The 21037-nt window shown below is 38.8% G+C and overlaps 1 protein-coding gene across 1 annotated transcript in view; it reads right to left on the reverse strand.

The window, feature by feature from the left end:
* Positions 1-306: 306 nt before the first annotated feature.
* The window catches only part of LOC122798764 (zinc finger protein 271-like), a 65117-nt gene continuing 44386 nt past the window's right edge, over positions 307-21037 (reverse strand). Inside the window, exon 4 of the mRNA XM_044067872.1 lies at positions 307-3347. Within this exon, the coding sequence (XP_043923807.1) occupies positions 598-3347 (2750 nt within the window). The 3' untranslated portion in view covers positions 307-597. The remainder of the gene's footprint in view (positions 3348-21037) is intronic.

Consider the following 21037-nt stretch of genomic DNA (forward strand, 5'->3'; position numbering starts at 1 on the left):
CTGGAACTGTCTGGGTATCTTTATTCCACATGGCTCTCGTTTCTGACTGCAGATCCAGGTATTTTATGACTCTGTGTCTCTCTGTACACAAGACACTGTAGTCACTGGGTGTGATGATTTCAATGATCAATGCTACTTTTGTCTTCTTTTCTTGGACCACTATATCCAGTTTTCTAGCATCTATCTTTTGAACTGTTGGTATTGGGTGATCCCATGTGATATAAACTTCATCATTTTCTATTATGCTTTGTGGCTCATGTTTCCAGTGTTTTTCAGCCACTTCAATGCCATAATATTTGCACAATCTCCAGTGTAACAGTCTCACCACATTATTAGGCCTTTCAGTATACAGTCCCTCTGCCATTAGTGCATCACCCACTGTGGATCCTCTGATGAACCGCCATACTCTTTTTGTATTCAAAACTCTTGTCACACATGGAGCATTTATATGGCTTCTGCTCACTATGAGTATATTGATGTCTCACCAAGCCACACTTCAGTACAAAACTCTTGTCACAAATTGTACATTTATATGGCTTCTGTGCACTGTGGATATATTGATGTGTCACCAAGTGACTCTTCATTACAAAACTTTTGTCACGTGGTACATTTATGTGGTTTCTGCCCAGTATGCACATTCTGATGGTATACTAGTTGAATCTTTTCCACAAAACTCTTGTCACATGTGGTGCATTTATATGGCTTCTGCCCACTGTGACAATACTGATGTCTCACCAAGCACATCTTCTGTGCAAAACTCTTGTCACACATGGTGCATTTATATGGCTTCTGCCCACTGTGACAATACTGATGTCTCACCAAGGATATCTTCTGTGTAAAACTCTTGTCACACGTGGTACATTTATATGGCTTCTGCCCACTGTGACAATACTGATGTCTCACCAAGCACATCTTCTGTGCAAAACTCTTGTCACACATGGTGCATTTATATGGTTTCAGCCCACTGTGGATCCTCTGATGAACCACCATATTGCTTTTGTATACAAAACTCTTGTCACACATGGAGCATTTATATGGCTTCTGCGCACTGTGACAATACTGATGTCTCACCAAGCACATCTTCTGTGCAAAACTCTTGTCACACATGGTGCATTTATATGGCTTCTGCCCACTGTGACAATACTGATGTCTCACCAAGGATATCTTCTGTGTAAAACTCTTGTCACACATGGAGCATTTATATGGCTTCTGCACACTGTGACAATACTGATGTCTCACCAAGCACATCTTCTGTGCAAAACTCTTGTCACACATGGTGCATTTATATGGCTTCTGCCCACTGTGACAATACTGATGTCTCACCAAGGATATTTTCTGTGTAAAACTCTTGTCACATGCGGTGCATTTATATGGCTTCTGCGCACTGTGACAATACTGATGTCTCACCAAGCACATCTTCTGTGCAAAACTCTTGTCACACATGGTGCATTTATATGGTTTCAACCCACTGTGGATCCTCTGATGAACCACCATATTGTTTTTGTGTGCAAAACTCTTGTCACACATGGTGCATTTATACGGCTTCTGCGCACTATGGGTATACTGATGCCTCAACAAGCCACACTTCTGTACAAAACTTTTGTCACAGACTATACATTTATAAGGCTTCTGTGCACTATGAATATATTGATGTGTCACCAAGTGACTCTTCTTTACAAAACTCTTGTCACACATGGTACATTTATATGGTTTCTGCCCAGTATGCACATTCTGATGGTGTACCAGTTGCCTCTTCTCCACAAAACTCTTGTCACACATGGTGCATTTATGTGGCTTTTGCCCACTGTGACAATACTGATGTCTCACCAAGCATGTCTTCCGTACAAAACTCTTGTCACACATGGTGCATTTATTTGGCTTCTGCCCACTATGGATATAGTGGTGGATCAGCAAGTAATGCTTGTTTACAAAACTCTTGTCACACATGGTGCATTTATATGGTTTCAGCCCACTGTGGATCGTCTGATGAACTATCATAATGTTTTTGTCTATAAAACTCTTGTCACACATGGAGCATTTATATGGCTTCTGCGCCCTATGGGTATACTGATGTCTCACCAAGCTATACTTGTGTACAAAACTCTTGTCACAGACTGTACATTTATAAGGCTTCTGTGCACTGTGGATATATTGATGTGTCACCAAGTGACTCTTCTTTACAAAACTCTTGTCACACGTGGTACATTTATATGGTTTCTGCCCAGTATGCACATTGTGATGGTATACCAGTTGACTCTTCCCCACAAAACTCTTGTCACACGTGGTGCATTTATATGGTTTCAGCCCACTGTGGATCCTCTGATGAACCACCATGTGGTTTTTGTATGCAAAACTCTTGTCACACATGGTACATTTAAATGGTCTCTGGCCATTATGGACATACTGATGTCTCACCATATGACTCTTCAGTACAAAACTCTTGTCACACATGGAACATTTATATGGCTCTTGCCCGCAGTATTTTCTCTGATGAGTCACCATATTGCCTTTGTATGCAAACCTCTTGTCACATGTGGTACATTTATACGGTTTCAGCCCACTGTGGATCCTCTGATGAACCACCATATTGTTTTTGTATACAAAACTCTTGTCACACATCGTACATTTAAATGGTTTCTGGCCATTGTGGACATACTGATGTCTCACCATATGATTCTTCTGTACAAAACTCTTGTCACACATGGAACATTTATATGGCTTCTGCCCGCAGTATTTCCTCTGATGAGTCACCATATTGCCTTTGTATGCAAAACTCTTGTCACATGTGGTACATTTATAGGGTTTTAGGCTAGTATGGATACTCTGGTGATCATTTTGCCAAACATGGGCACCCGGAAGTACTGTTATGTCACTATTCTGTGTAAAACTTTGGCCACATGCATTAAAGGGATTCTGATCGGTACTAATGAGATTTTGCAGTGCTAAGGTTTTTCGACCTGTAAAACCTTTGGCATTCATAGCACCTTTATGCAAAGTTTGCCTAATTGGCATTTCTTTATGTGTTGGTGAGGTATTCTTTTGCCTTTCCCCACTGTCAAGTTGATGACCAGTTACACTGTTACTACCAAATGCTAGACTGTTGCTATGATTAAGCCAGCTACATGGCATTTCTTCTGATTCAATTTGCAGATGCTTTTCTAATTCAGTTTTCATGACAAAGTCCTCATTACTTTGCCTAAAGTTACCATGTCTTGCTTCCATCTTCACTGGGTCTTGCCTTATGATAAACATCTCATCAGGCAGAGCTCCGTCACATTCTGCATCCTGGAGTTTCCCAAAGGATAACTGCAGACTCTGGATGATTCTGATTTCTCCTTTTCTGGTCACTTAAAAGAAAAAACAGTGTGATAAAATATAATCAGCTGCACAGAAGACTTTTCTTACAGCTTAAATTGCAAACCCTCTAGGTATGTTAGTGTATCCACAAAAACACACATCTTTTTAATGCCTAATCACAGTAAACAATAAACTGCTGTCACAAAGAATTCCAATAATGAATAGGTCTCCAACAAAAACCTGCTATGCCCTCTCACCCTGCCATTTAAAATGTGTTAACTGATTTGTGGTTTATTTTATTATCTTTTGTTTGAGTTTCCAATAATATATCTGATGGGCTTTGCATCTACATGTTCTACACAAATTATGTAAATTCCTTATAACTACACTAACTTTCCGGAAAAGCATCATTGGTGTTCATAGTCAAATGTTTAAAAATAACTCTCCCCAGGGGACAAAGATAAGCCAGGCTAAATATAATCAGAGTAAGAGAAATCAGAATTAGCCTAACTTTCAAATATTTAAATTCTGATACTTTATAACATGAAAGTTTTAAAAGTTTCTTCCCATAAAACTAGAGATAAAACATACCTACAACAAAATAAGTATGTCATTCCATTTAACATATTTTGGAAGCAGCAGGCATTAAACAACTTGACTGCAAACTTTAATTCAGCTACAAAATAATTATATAATTACCTTGATGACAATTCACTGGTAAAGTGTATTTATTTAACACTGATAGCACTAAACACAACAAAAATAGGAAAATACTCAAGCTCTGTGTTCTATTGTTTAATGTATTAAATAAGTACCATCATTAAGCAAAAGTCTGTCTTTTGAACATCAGCAATGTCTACTTAACAATCATGCTCAAAGTTGCACACACTGCAAATGGATGCTGAGTGAATTAAACACGGGACAACTGACTAAAATACATCAGAATATTTCTCGTTCTCTCTCTAACTTCAATAAATACTGAAATGTTTCTGCTGGTACCTCCGTATATATGAAGTACTGACTACATAATGAGCAGGGACATGTGGAGCCTGGTTTACATTAAGACATGTTGAAATGACCACTGATGTGATGATCTGTTATGTACCTCTCTGACTGCCTGCAACAGAATTCATAAATACCCCTGAAGAAGATACTTTGTGATGCAGTATTGTGGTACTGTTTGCCTGGGTTGGCCACTGGTGCTGTAAAAATAGACAAAATCATCCCTGTACAGCAACACAATCCCATTTTTATGAAACAAGTATTGTTCCTAGCACACACCTCCCACCACAGTGCTAGAAACTCAAAGTATACAGTTATATTTCAGCTTTTAACACCGTGATCATCCCCTACAGCTTGTGCTACATGAAAACCCAGTCCCTGCTGATGCACAAACCCATCTTCTCCTAATTATCACAACTGATATCACTAAATGAAAACAAGGAATTCCTGATAAATATAAAAACAATTCTGCTCAACTGTGTTATTTATTTTATTTGACATTTGTTAACTGAGATAATCTGACTGGGTCACAGAACCCACTTTCAGCAGAGGCCAGGGGAAAAAAACTCCACGTTTACACATTTAGGTACTTACAATTTTTACAACACTGATGTCAGTTTAGATTATTACAATTACAAGCAGGGGCCCTGAGGAATTAACCATTTCCAGGCTGCCTGGGTCCATTAGAGACATAGGTGCCAAACCAGGGATGAATTCTCTTTTCTCCATCCAATTGTCCAAGTTAAACTTGACTTGGGTAAGGGAGGAACTCTGCTTCACATGGACTGAGTAAAATAGATTTATAGATACTTTACAGTCATGACCATTTACACGTTGCTAGTGTCCACTATCTCAGGCTGCACAGCCTTTCTCCAGGAGGGCCACACCAGCCAATTCTGGAGTAAGTGCGTGGCTATCCATCCAGTAATTTGGATTATTTTTAAAGGAAGATAGTGAGTTGCATTGCTTAACATGCAGGGAAGTATACCATAAAAGGTTAAGGAGGCAGTGGGTTACAAAAACTTGTCCCTCTGCTATGTCTTGTTTATCTGCTGGTGAAGATTTCCATTCTTGGTTTTAGTGTTAGGGAGCCATTGGATTTATGGAGATACTGGACATCCTGGACAATCTGGTCTCTAATGGCATGGTAAGCAAGGCAGAGATGGACATTCAAAAGTCTGTAAAACACTGAATAAAGAGATAAAGCTTCATACCGCCCCTACATATCACTGACCTTCTCAAGGTCCTCATCTACTTACCTCACATACGTCTCCCTCCATACCCTCTGCTATACATTCCTTAAAAATGATGATCTATTTAAATATATGACAGTAGACTATCCATTAATCCCCACTATCTTGGGTCTTCCCAAGATACACAAGAATGCCACATTACCTGCACTTCGACCCATTGTGGCAGGCTCTGGATGGCTGACAGAACCGATTTCTATATTTTTAGATCATGAATTAAAGGGTTTTGTTAGGTCCTCAAGTTTTATATTACAAGATTCTGAGCATTTTTTAAGAGAGCTATATCTATGTGTGACAACCATTAATTTGGGTGACATTGATACGTGTGTACTTGTGACTATGGATGTAGTCTCGTTGTTTACGTGCATACCTAATGATGAGGGTATACATGCACTACAAAGGTTTTTGAATAAGCATTCTGAATATACACAAACAAGAATTGAGTTTATATCATTATTGATGGAAATTGTCCTTGAAAATAATATCTTCATCTATCGAGACATCTGTTATAAACAGAATAAGGGGGTCGCCATGGGCACCAGCTGTGCTAACAGCTATGCCAACATTGTCATGGCGACCTTTGAAGACGCACATATTGTCCACCATCCAGATATTTTATTCTATAAAAGATTTGTAGACGATCTTTTTTTCCTGTGGAAGGGATCAAGTAATGCACTGCATATGTTTTTTGAACAAATTAACACCTTTAGCACTTATTTAAAATTCACGATTAATTTTTCCTACACCCATATTGATTTTTTGGATGTTACTGTATATAAGATCAACAATGGGATTAATACTAAGATTCATCGCAAATTGTGCTATAGACCTGCATTCCTACACAGGGAAAGCATGCATACCCCTCATGTTTTCAATAACATAGTTAAAGGACAAGCTATGCGTGTTTTCCGTTTATCTACGCTATCTACAGATTACAATATGGGATTAAATGAACTACGTGAAGGGTTGTTAACCAGAGGATACTCTCAAACTGAAATTGATAGAACATATAATCAGATGGACTATCTAAGACAAACAAGGGCTAAACCTTACTTTTCTGATTTAAATTATAACATCAGGGATACAAAGACTGAATTAGACAATCGTCTAATCAACATCATTTTACCATTTGGAGGCAAACCTGATATTGCCCAAGAAGTCATAAGGAGAAATTGGAATATATTAGTTGCTGATGATAGGGTGGCCGGTTTGGTGGGTCATGTACCATCCTTTACCTTCAGTAACATGCACAATCTCAAAAAACACCTTTGTAAGCCTCAGGCTCCTATACTTAGAACAGGCTTTGAGAAAACAAAGAAATGTGGCAGTTCTCAGCAATGTAGCTACATTGATGAGTCTCACTATTTTAGACACCCAGAGACAAAGCATCTTTGAACTATTAATTATGATAGTGATTGTACCTCTAGGAACGTCGTGTACGTGGCATCTTGTACACAATGTTTCTCGTTCTATGTAGGGAAGACCAGTAGGTTGCTTAGGGAGCATATACGCGACCATAGCTATTGCTTGAATAGGCTACAGGATTGTAGTGCATTGGCTAAACATACTCTGAAGGAAGGTGACAACCATATGTTTTTATTTCAAGTATTACAGGTTGTGGAGGCAGGAAATAGATTGGGCGATATAGTGAATCTAACGGAGGAGGCAGAACTCAGATGGATTTGTAGGTTGGGAGCTCACAGGGGTAAAGGGCTAAATGAAGTACTTTCCATCAAACCCTATCTTAAGGGTAGAACACTCAGGTAGATTGTTCTTAATGCTCTTGTTTGTATACCACACCCCACCTGTTTTTGTATCCATCATTGTTCCTTCCACTTATTTGCCCACCCATCAGTTGTAGGTCTTGTCACAGGAGTTGGCCTTTATACGTCCATCCTTTATCCCAGCAACTTAATCTGCTATTTTGCTCCATCAATTTAGTTATTTAGTTCCTTCAATTAGAGTTTGGCAGCAGATGTTTTGCACAACATAGTTTTGCTGTGCCCTAGTTCTGTGTAGGCTCAGTATTTATGCCTATTTTTATTGTTATTTTTATTTTCACAGTTATTTTTGTAGGTAGAATAGTCCCTGATTCTCTCTACTTGATTAATTTAGTTTTCATTATATATATTTTTTTGGATGCGTTGTTCAGAGACCACTTTGTAATTAGTGGATATAATGGAAGTGCTTCCTGACACAATGCTAGTTTTTAATAGTTTAGATCATTACTATGTTTATGTATAATTTTACACAGCAGCCATTTCTGTTTTATACAGCATTACACTATTATATGTTGTATTTTTAGTTTAAGCATAATATCTGCATTTTGATGTCTTATATCCATGATTTTTAGGTGATATTATTCAATATTATGCATACTTTGAATTAATTGGATGTATTGGTTAGTTGCCACCTTGTGTTTGGTGGATAAAACGACAGCTCTTTATGCACGGCTAGTTTTTAGCAGCTTAGACCACATCTATGTCTATATATAATATTGGACAGTAGTCGTTTATGCTCTACATCGTACTATATTATCTTATGCTATAGCTTCAATGCTAGCGCACTACTTATACTTTGTTACTATACTAACATGATTTTAAATTGATTTTAGGTGAAGGCATATTACACGATGCATGGATTTATTTAATTCATCGCACGGAATCTTTTATGTTTTAGAAAATTCTGACTAGCGTCAGTGTTTTACATTGTTTTATTCATTCTATTAATTGATATGATGTTTGCGTTATGCAGCTTTAAGTAGAGTGATTGGTGATTGGCTGTTGGTTACTGGTTTGGATATTTAAACCGTTACTTTCCAGCCATAAACTGTTTGTCTGATGAAGCGGTGTGTATACGCCGTGAAAGCGCTCACTTTTGAAATCCCACCCCTTCAGTTATTTAAATTTATTGGCCATCCTACAGTATTTCATAGTACCAAAATACAAAAGTGACCACCCCTTTCAGTCCATCTTGCTGTTTTAAAAATAGTAACTCTCCACTAAACCTTAACTTTTTAAACAGGTAAAACTCAAGTTACCTACTTTCACATCTAACTTCTCTAGTGCACACTGCAGAGTGCATTCTTTTCAATCTTACCTTTAAGCATCCCTGTGACTAGCACTTTCTCTAATACCTGCTGGAAAGCACTAGGAAGCCTTAAACTCATACAAACACTGCACTCTCCTTGTTAATAAGGAGAAATTAATAGTAGGCACTAAACAGCCTATAATTGCAAAGTACCTTGCTAAGGAAACAGCTCCTATACTTTACAAAGAAAAAAAAAGCCCCAAACCAGGCATGTCCAAGGGTCAGCTTCCAGTGATTTCTCCTGTCCACCTGGTGAATCTGGGCATACTGGGGCAATGCAGCAATTGCCTCATGTACACAGACAACCCTCTCCTCCTACCACCCAACACTACAACCTGTGAGAGATGCACTTATATAGCCAAAATGGAAGCAAAGCTCTCTCCACCCAAGATTGTGCTAAACAGTCAAGAGGAGAAGGTTAACACCCACACTACACCTCAAGCAACACATAGCCCTTCTAAACCCGCACCACCAACACCCACATATAGCAACACTAAATCCACATATGCAGAGGCCCTTAACTATAACCTGCCCAAGCAACAAAGACCTCTGAAGCTGAAACACAAACAAACACCAATCACAACCAATGTGTCACATAGTTCACAACACCAGTGTGCCACCCAGCAACAGCCCCTAAGGCAAGACAATGTACCTAACACTTTAGTCATAGGTGACTCTATAGTCCGGCACACTGATGTCCCTCTCACCAGGTTGAATAAGGAGAAAGTTACAGTCAGCTGCCTGTCGGGTGCCAGGATCCACCCCATAACGCATGCACTCAAGTCACTCCACAACAAGTACAAATATGACTCTGTCATTGTCCATGTTGGAGTGAATGACTTGAGACGAACCTCCCTGGACTACATGAAAAGAGACATGGAAGTGCTCTCGGATCATGTGGCCCAGGCAGGTATGACCCTAGCCCTGAGTAGCATCCTGCCTTCGCCCAGAATGATACCACAATATAAGGATAAAATGATTGACTTCAACAATTGGCTAAGCTTATGGTGTCATTCAAAGGGGATCCAGTATATGTCTGCCTGGGATGACATGATTGACAGACCACGATGCTTTGCCAGAGATGGTCTGCACCTGTCGCCCCTGGGATTCAGGTTACTGGCTAAAGTTCTTGCCACCCCTATAGTGCCTTTTTTAGGCAAACTTCAAAGGACAAAACCACCACCATAACAGGTACAAGCATGCAAAATCTGAAGGTAATGCTACTCAATGCTAGAAGTCTAAACCTCAAAATGCTCTCTCTCGAGGCACTCCTAAAAATGGAGAACATTGATATCTGTGCAGTAACTGAGACCTGGTTCAAGGCTCCAGAGAGCACCCCTGCAATACCAGGCTACAACTCTTACCACACTTTTCGGCCACCAAACCAGGACCGAAACACTAAAGGTGGAGGAGTGTCAATATTCACCAAGGATATTCACACCACCAGGCTAGTTGGCCAACACAATGTGTCTGAAATTCTCCAAGTGCAACTAACACTAGGTAAGACTGCAATCCAAATTGTAGCTTGCTACAGATCCCCACCATACCCCAAGATTCTCACTACACCTTTCTAAACATACTGGAAAATATTAAGATAGAACCAAACACCCTAATACTGGGTGATTTTAACTACCCTGCCATTAACTGGGAAAACTACTCATGTCCCAACACCTTTGCGCAATGGTTCTTGGAATTCATAAATTCCAACGCCCTGGATCAACTAATCCATAGTCCCACCAGGGGCTCCAATATCCTAGACCTGGTCATTACCAACATGGGAAATCAATGCTCCATACCTATGGTCACCCCCTTGTTAGTCAGGTCTGACCATAAGCTAATCACCCTTAACATCCACATCCCACCCCCACCCCCCAGTAAAGAAACCACCATAAAAAACTACTCTAAAGCCAACTTCATGCTTCTCAAGTCAGAAGTGACAAACTTCATGACACCCATGCAGACGGGAACTGAAAGTTCAACTGCTGAATCCTACACTACGGCACTGTACGAGCACATCCACTCATGCATGAATCGTGCCATCCCAAATAGAACCAAAATGCTCTCATCCAAAAAAGGAAGCCAATCTGGTGGTCCCCTGCCATAAACAAACTTTACAACAAAAGGAAGAAACTTTTGCAGAAAAGAGGAAAATCCCAGGATGCAAAAAACTCCCTTACTAGCCTCAGTAAGAAACTGAGATGCCTCATAAAATCCTCCAAAGCTAGTTACGAAAATAAAATTGCCAAAGATTCCAAAGACAACCACAAAGCATTCTATAATTATGTCAAGAATCTAAATGGCAATGTTCAGATCTGCTCTGAGCTAAAACAGAATGGCATTAAATATACTGATCCGAAGGATATTGCCAATATCCTGGCAGATCGATTCAGTGCCAACTTCACCCCTCTCACCCCTAAATGGCCCATCTCAATACCGGAAGATTGCCAAATTCCAGTAATAACGGCCACACAGGTACAAAACGCACTCTCTAAAGCCAAGAATACAGCATCCATGGGACCAGATGACATCCCGGGCTGTGTACTACATGAACTACAATATGAACTGGCACCTCACCTAAGTGTCATGTTTAATCATAGCCTCACCTCAGGTTTCGTGCCCACTGAGTGGCAGAGCTATAGTTATCCCAATCCACAAGGGGGGATCCACCTTGGATCCCGGAAACTACCATCCCATCAGTCTGACAAGCCTTATCTGCAAGGCCATGGAGCGTATTATCATGGAACTTATAAAAGACATTGGCAACCTTCAAACACTGGACCCCACCCAGTTTGGGTTTGTGAAGGGCCGATCTTGTCTCCTGAACCTGATTGACTTCTTTGAATCAGTCTCCAGAGCCATGGACAAGGGTAAGGTGGTCCACACAGCCTATCCAGACCTTGCCAAGGCCTTTGACACCATCCCCCACTCTGGAATCATAGATAAACTTACTAAGTTGGGCATTAATTCCTATGTCACCCAATGGGTTGCTAAATGGCTTACTGATAGAACTCACACTGTAAAAGTAGCCGACTCCAAATCCAGCTCCAGACAAGTGACAAGTGGAGTACCTCAGGGTTCAGTCCTGGGGCCATTCTTGTTTGGCATCTACTTCTCTGAAGTACAGGTCAACACTAAGGGACTCTGGCTAACAAAGTTTGCAGATGACTGCAAACTGGGAGCCATTATTGAATCCCCAAATGATGTGGATACTCTACAAAGGGGCCTTACAGAAACAGATGCTTGGTGCCAGAGCCATGGGCTCAAGCTCAATGCCAAGAAATGTATTGTTATCCCCTTTGGGAAAAACGTGTATCCATGAATTACCATATAGGTGGCAGTACACTAAACACAGAAAGTGTGATAAGAGACTTAGGGACACAGGTGGACAGTGGTCTCACCTTCGATAACCACATCGCCACAACAGTCAGGAAATCCTTCTATGTGGCACACCTCATCACGAAGGGCTTTTCATCCAGAAAAAAGGAGGTCATTGTCCCACTGTACTCATCCCTCATTAGACCCATTATAGAATACAATGCCCCATTTGGTATGTACCTCTCAAGACATCTGCAACAACTGGAAAGGCCTCAGAAATACCTCACTATAAGAATCACAGGCCTAAAGCAGATGCCCTATGCTGACCGCCTTAAAAAACTCCAGCTATACTCTGTCGCATATCGTCTACTCAGAGGCGATCTCTGCTTAACATACAAGGCCATGTCAAACCCAGAGCTGTTGGACATGCTACACTTAAAGAAATCCCAATCCCTCAGAGCTACACGCTCCAGGGATCTAAACCTTGTCATCACAATAAACAAAACATGTTGGAGGGATAGGTTCCTGACCCAGAGACTCCCCAGACTCTGGAATAGATTGCCTATACATGTCAAGCAGAGTGCCTCTTTGGACCTCTTCAAGAGGAACCTTGACGATTGGATGGGAGAAAGGAAATTCACCCCAGGGATCACGTCAGTCGCCCTGCTAGACAGGGGTCCAGGAAAGTAAATAATGTGGGAAGAAATATTCAGGGAATTGTTATGGCTAGGCTTGTATAGGCCCTAGGGCTGATAGCCTAGTACGAACCTATGAACCTATGAACCTATGAACCACTGTAATAAAGGATTTTTACCTGAATTTTTGGACCGAATGGTTTATTTGCTTCGATTTGGATTATATCCTTTTGACAAGCTGTTTGCTATAGAACATCGTGTTGCATTGGGAACTTTTACATTGATGTTGCTACAGTGTTTCTCTTTTGTCTACATTGAAGGTACTGAAATTTCATCATCGCATTGACTGCTTTTGCTATTTTTTGCTTTTGCCTCACCGGCAATAACTGGGCGTTTTTTCAACCCTATTAACTGAAAATTTGTATTTCCTTCTAAGACGAAGGTTGGTTTTTTGGACTATTGTCTTACATCTGATTGAGTACGCTACTTCCTGAGTACGTTACTTCCTGTGCTTCAGGTCTGCTCCCTCAGGGTATATTGGTTTCTGTATATATATATATATATATATATATATATATATATATATATACATGTGTTTGTGTATGTATACATATATATGTATGTATGTATGTATGTGTGTATATATATATATATATATATATATATATATATATATATATATATATATAGATAGATATATATATATATATATATATGTGTGTGTGTGTGTGTTTGTGTGTGTTTGTGTGTGTGTGTATATGTATATATATATATATATATATATATATATATATATACATATACACATATATATATATATATATATATATATATATATACACACACACACACACACACACACACACACACACACACACACACACACACACACACACATACCTCTCAACTTCTTAGTGCCAAAGATTTGGAGCAAGCCTGACAGAATGGGGAGCCAAAGGCCCAAAAATAGGTACAGATTTTAAATATTGCTCTTATTAACTTAGAAAGTTGCTAGAATAACAGGATTTGACTTAGCATGCATTTTTCCAAAGGATATAAAATCTTCAACCATGTGTCTACTGTAGTAAGGAAAGCTTTCTACATAGCACACTTGATTAGTAAAGGCATTGCTTCATGAGCAAAAGAAGTTATAAACTCCTGTACTCAGCACTTATCCAGCCCCTACCTAAGTATAATTCCCCATTTGACATGTACCATACTAAGCACCTACATCAATTAGAAAGACCTCAGAGGTCCAGCATGTGCCTTACACAGACCGACTAAAGTGCCTGTCACTATACTCCGTATTGCCTAGACTTCTTAGGGTAGACTTATGCCTGGTCTACCTGGCAATTCAAGACCCACACCTAATGAACTTGCTGCATATCCATAAATCAAATTGGACTAGGGCTAACTATTCCTGGGACCTAAATATGACCTGCGACTTAAGTAAGACATCCTGCAGGTGCAGATTTATCTCTCAGTGACTGCCGCATCCTTGGAACAGGTTACCAATTCATGTGAAAGAGAGCACCTCTATGACACTGTTCAAGAGGAACCTGGACGAGTGGATGGGGCACCATAAATTCTTACCAGGGATAGCACCCACAACCCTCCTGGACATGGGCAATCATCACTGAATGTAATCTTGGGTATTAAATAGCATTTCTATGGTCGACAGCCTAGTAATCCCCTGTGATAAGGCTGTCAGTAATACACACACTGCACCAGTCACACACACAATTCAAAGTAGACACATAGACCCACATATGCAGAGGCATTTAAATGTAACCTGCCTAAACCCCAAAGCCCTCCAAGGTGAAGTACAGAAAACAAACTCCCTCAGCAACCCTGAATGCACTCTTTCAAAACAACACCCACGTCAACCCTTACAACTACATTTCAGGGAGCCTCTACTTCTAACCCCATAAGGCAAGCCACCACAGAATCCAAAATTCTAGTCACTGGAGACCCCTTTGTGAGATACACTGATGTCCCTCTCACTGGGCTGAGTAAAGAGAAAGTCAGTGTCAGTTGCTTATTAGGGGCCAGGATCCACCACATAACAAATGTACTCAGATCAGTGGATCACAAGTATGTGTATGACTCAGTCATAGTCCACGTGGGTGTAAATGCCCTGAGATGTACCTCCCTAGACTATATGAAGAGGGACATAATGGAGCTCTCGAAATACCTGTCTCAATCTGGTATGAGCCTAGCATTAAGCAGCATTTTACCTTCTCCAAGGATGATACCACAATATGAAGAAAAGATGACTAACTTTAATAATTGTCTTAGCTTTTATTATCATTCTAAGGGGATGCAATATTTCTCAACATTGAAGGAGCTGGTTAACAGACCATGCTGCTTTGCCAGGGATGGTCTGCATCTCTCCCTTCTAGGCTTTCAAATATTAGCTAAAAATTGTTGTCCTTGCACAGTGATTTTTTTTTAGGTATTGCGAAAATGAACATACTTGTGAAACAAAAATCAAAACCAAGAAAATGTAAAGGTCTTAGTGCTCAATGCTATGACCCCCCAGGCTAAAGATTGCAGGGTAAGTGTCTAAGTAGCCAAATTGTTAGGAGTTATTAGAATCTAGTAGGGAAAAACAATCTATAGACCTGATTTCAGCTGTGTCCTTTCTGGGTAGATACCTAGTTTGAAGCAGACAAAAAGTGGCAGTTTAAGTACCTTTTTGCCTCTGTTTTACAAGTGGGCAGTTCCAGTGTATCTACTGGGTTACCTTTTTTCGCCTAGAGCTTTATCTTGGTTTACTGTTGACTATGAAGAAAAAGTTAACTGGGGAATGTATTTACAGCTGATAGGGGTGGGGGTGCAGCTGCTGTCCCTAGTCATGGGTAGAGCCAGTTAATTCTGCTTTAGACCTGGTGCTTTCTACAGTAGCAGGCTTAGAGGGAAACGTAGCTAGACACCTACAGTAACCTATCTTCTTTCCAAAGCCCTTGAGTCCTTGTGGCTGGTTTCTTCACTGCAGATGCGGCCAATGGCCAAGGATTCAGCAAGTGGGGGACTGAGAGAGAACCCTTTTGCAGGGACAGTGGTCAATAAATGAAAATATGGAGACAAAAACAATTATTACGTTAAGGTCTCTGAAAGGGGAATGAGAGAGAAGTGCTGTAAAAAGTAACTGAAATAATAAATTATCACCCAGGCAGGAAGGGTATTGGGTTTAAGAGTAGCAGCACGTTACACTATTTACACAGGTACAAAGTGTTTAGTACAAAAGGCTAAGGCAACTGTCATGCATTCGCATATGAAGTCCTTAACATACAAAAAAACACCTTACTTAGTGATATATACCAGATAATTTGGGTAGCCCATGAATTTAAAGAGACAGCTCTATCACAGATATATCAGTAGTAAACTATCAACAATTGTATACAACAGTACTTAAATATCGCAACACATACATTTACATATCTACATTGCTATAATATTTCTCATGGTACAGCAGTAAAACAACTAAGGATCGCTCTGACTTGGCAACAAAACAGGACTTTAGCCGTGATCTGGTGTTTTGTATTTAACTTATTGCTTTTCTTCTAACTGAATTACAGAACACACAGTCACACTGCTTAGCATCTAATTTAATTAAAACGTAGTTACTAAACAAAAGTGATGTGGAGTAGCAACCCAGTTTGATACTATAGCATCTGTAGGTGCTAGTAGCACTAAGCACACCAAGCACCAAGTCAGACTGAAAAATGATACATTGTAACACTTTGTCTGCAACTTTTATAAATAGGAAACCAGTTCTACAGGGGAGAGGGAAAGGGAGATTGGGTTGGCGGCAGACATATTGGAATTGAACACAGATCCTATGGTTAAAATTATTTTTAACACTACAGGGGATTTTAAAGTGTTTAATTATAGTCATGTTGATGTCACTGAGGAGTGGGCCAATTTATTTGAAAAAGGTTTAACATTTGTTCCTGCACAGAAAGCCAAATTGGACCAGGTTTTGGTTCAATTCAAGTTGTTTTTGAGGAAATTCAATTTTAACATTCTTTTTGATGATGGCTTGTATAACACAGATTTACATAGGAATAAAAGGCCCAGTACATTTAACCCACCCCTACATCCTTTAATACTTGTTTTTGAAAAGCTATGTGAAGATGAAATCAGGAAAATTGTTAGTATTCCATCTTGTTACCCTATTAACTTAAGCATGGATGAACATCTTTTATTGCAGCACATTCGAAGTGAGGTCTCTATTTGTATCATGCAGCCAGATAAAGGTGGGGGACTGGTGGTCATGAGTACGAATGATTACATTAACAAAATGTTTTCTATTTTATTTTCGGATGTGCATGAAGAAATATCTCTAAATGAGTTAAATGGGGCTCTTCATAGAATTGACTTGGCCCTTGAGGATCTTTTATTTAAACAATCAAGTCTCACTTAGTGAAATGGACTATTTCAAGGTCCAATTTCCTAGAACACCTACCATTTTTGGTCTTCCCAAGGTTCACAAATGCCTTGAGGATCCTCCACTGAGGCAAATAGTTGATGCCAAAGGGTCCAAGACGTTCTTTATTGCTAATTATATTGATCAGGAGACCAAGAATTTGTTTAATAATTATCCTGCTTTGTTAAAGGATTCATGGGATTTTTTTATCTAATGTCAATGACAGTTTATATAGAGAAGATATTCTTTTTGTATGCATTGATGTCAAAGATTTATATTCCAGCATCCCACATGATACTGGCATTGACTGTTTTTTTTAATATTTAGTGCCTATTCTTGGACATGACGAAAGTTTGGTTATCAGTAGTCTCATGGATTTAGTTTTGCAAAAAAATTTCATTAGTTTTGAGGGCCATTTATTCAAGCAAATCCAGGGTGTTGCCATAGGTGCTGCTTGCACACCTCTATTTGCCAACATAGTTATGGCCTTTTGGGAAACTAATTTTATTTTTCCTTCTGAGTTCAAAGATAGTTGGTGTTTATATAAACGCTTTATTGATGACATCATTATTTTTTGGGTTGACACTAAGGAAAGACTTGAAACTTTTTTTGAATTCATCAATTCTTCTACAGATTTTTTAAGGTTTACAATGTCAGTTGATGCCACACAGGTTAATTTCTTGGATGTCACTCTTTCTAAGAACAGGGAAACAGGTAACTTTGATTCCAGGGAAACCTACTTTTTCAAATTCTTACTTGCATTTCCAGAGTTGGCATCCTATCCATCAAAAGAAGGCCATTGTCAAAGGCCAATGTGTCAGATTGGCCAGGATGGTTAGTCAAGAAAGTTTATTATTTGAGGAATGCAATAAGTTATTTGACATGTTTTTGAGGAGGGGTTATCCTGAGGATTTTTTAACAGAAATCTTTACTGAAGTTAAAGGGAAGAGATCATCTGGGTTTTATACCCCCCTGCTTGGCAAGTCTCTTGTTCAAGTTGTTAATCCTGTTGATTCTAGTTTGGTATCGACCAACTTGTCTCATGGTAAGGCCTTGATTTTGCCATTTAATTTACAATACAGGGAAATCAAGTGCATCATTAATACATTTTGGGAGATTTTCAGATGTGATGGGAATATTTCTAACAAACTTGGTGAAAGAACGTTGGTGGTTTATCAGAAAGATACCTGTTTTAAAACCATGATTGAAAGAATCGTGTCCAATTCATATACAAGTAGAGTAAATAAATGCGGTCACTGTTCTCAGTGTAAATTTATTCTTGAGGGTACTGAATGCTTTGTACATAGTTATGGTAAAATCAAGCACAAGAAGAGATTCAATTGTGATAGTAAGGGCATTGTTTATGTTGCTTTGTGTCAACAGTGTACTTGTTTTTACATTGGCAAAACCATCAGACAGTTTAGGTACAGGATTTATCAGCATTATTATGACATTAGTAAAAAGGATGAGCGAAATGCCCTTTATAGACATATTAAGGGTTTTCCTTTGCATTCATTCAAATGTTCTGTTTTAGACAATGTTGATGTTGACCCTAGAGGTGGTCCTCATGATATCTTTCTTGAATTCCTGGAGCTTAGATGACAGCTTAGGTGTTATGCTACACGTTGTCCAGGCCTCAGTGATGTCATTTCCATTGCCAGTCTCCTCAAGCTTAAATCTGTTTGCCATTTAAAAATTTTAAACATATATATTTTTACATATTTGTTATTTTATGTGTATTGCTCATGTATGTTTTTTATATGCATTTAGGAGCCTTATATTTTCAATTTATTACATTTATATATATTTATACATATATATTTTTTATGGTTTATAAGAATATTTAACATGTATAGGTTATATATTGTGTATGTTTTCATTTTTGTATTTGTTTATAAGCATTGGGTATTTCACTTTAATTTTGTTTTTATGCATCAAGAATCAATTATTCAATTAATTCATTACTTGGTGCTATTGACTTTAATTGGGCAGGTATTTATATGCTTGTTCGGTGTCTCGTTTGTATTCTGAGGAAGTCCAGCCATTTGGCAGATGAAAGTGCTAAATAAATTGTTTTTCCTTCTGTGTTGGTGTTTTTCACAGTTGCCTTTGATATTACTGGAAAAAGTGAGAAGTGATTAAAACAGGTATTAGTGACCATGACTTCCGGGAGAGCTCAACAGCTTCCTAGATATACACACTGAGACATGGATTAAATGGAGAGGTGAGTAAAGAAGGGATAGAAAAGGTAGATGTAAAGGTTTGACATGAAAAGCAAAGAGAAGCCAGGAAAGTAACTGGAAGGGAAGTCGGAAGCACCACAGTACGAGCTACCACACTTGTATCAAAAGGTACATAAAACTAGGACAGCATAGTAGGAAAAGGTACCATGAGACAGTTGTGCAAAGAATTAACCAAAAAAAAGTAATATCCCACACATCAATAGAGCAAAAACAGCAAGTAATTGGCGTTACAACTAAAATGCTTTCATTTAGGAAGAGCGCTTAATGAAAAACTATATAAAAGCAGTACTGTATTTTCAAAATGATAACAATTAGGTATATAGGATCATAGGAAGTTACTAGGTTATTGGCCCTGAGGCCCTTACAAGCCTAGCCAAGAATTTAGCCCATGTTCCAACAAGTCAACACTCTATGCCACTTTCCAGCAGGGACATAGGTGGAATCCCAGGGGTGTATTTTCTGTTTCCCATCTAGTTATCCAGGTTGCGCTTAAAAAGGTTTAATGAAGCACTCTGCTTTACATGGAGTGGGAGTCTATTCCACAAAAGGGGGAGTCTCTGGGACACAAATCTGTCCGTTACAGACCAGGTTGAGCTCTTATGTGCTGGTTACTTGAGTGGCGCCTGACTTGCGAATATGCAACAGTCCCATCAGGGCGGGGTCTGAGACTGCTTTGTATGCCAGACAGAGGTCACCACTGAGGAGTCTGTAGGAGACTTAGTAGAGGGACAGGGCTTTTAGCCTATCTGTGTAGGGTAGATGTTTGAGGCCCTGGATTCTCTGGGTGAGGAATCGCTGCCTCCAGCTGCTGCATGTGCTTTGTGAGGTACATGCTAAAAGGGGTATTGTATTCAATAATCAGTTTTATAAGGGAGGAATGCAGGGATGTTATGGGAATAATATATGCAGAACTGTAACATATAAGAAACACTGCAGGTTTAATTTATAAATGTTTGAAAACATTATAACACTCTGCAGGGAATTCTATGAAGACAGTACTGTATCTTTAAGAAGCTAACACTGGTAAATAGAGACATAAAACAGGAAAAACACTGTAACACTAATATACAAATGCTTAAATACACTGTAACACTAATATACAAATGCTTAAATACACTGTAACACTAATATACAAATGCTTAAATACACTGTAACACTAATATACAAATGCTTAAAAACACTGTAACACTAATATACAAATGCTTAAATACACTGTAACACTAATATACAAATGCTTAAATACACTGTAACACTAATATACAAATGCTTAAAAAACACTGTAACACTAATATACAAATGCTTAAATACACTGTAACACTAATATACAAATGCTTAAATACACTGTAACACTAATATATAAATGCTTAAATACACTGTAACACTAATATACAAATGCTTAAACACACTGTAACACTAATATACAAATGCTTAAATACACTCTAACACTAATATACAAATGCTTAAATACACTGTAACACTAATATACAAATGCTTAAAAAACACTGTAACACTAATATACAAATGCTTAAATACACTGTAACACTAATATACAAATGCTTAAATACACTGTAACACTAATATACAAATGCTTAAATACACTGTAACACTAATATACAAATGCTTAAACACACTGTAACACTAATATACAAATGCTTAAATACACTGTAACACTAATATACAAATGCTTAAATACACTGTAACACTAATATACAAATGCTTAAATACACTGTAACACTAATATACAAATGTTTAAAAACACTCTAACACTAATAT

This window comes from Protopterus annectens, chromosome 3.part1 (assembly GCF_019279795.1).
Source record: "Protopterus annectens isolate FY-2018-M chromosome 3.part1, PAN1.0, whole genome shotgun sequence".
NCBI classification, from domain to species: Eukaryota; Metazoa; Chordata; order Ceratodontiformes; family Protopteridae; genus Protopterus; species Protopterus annectens.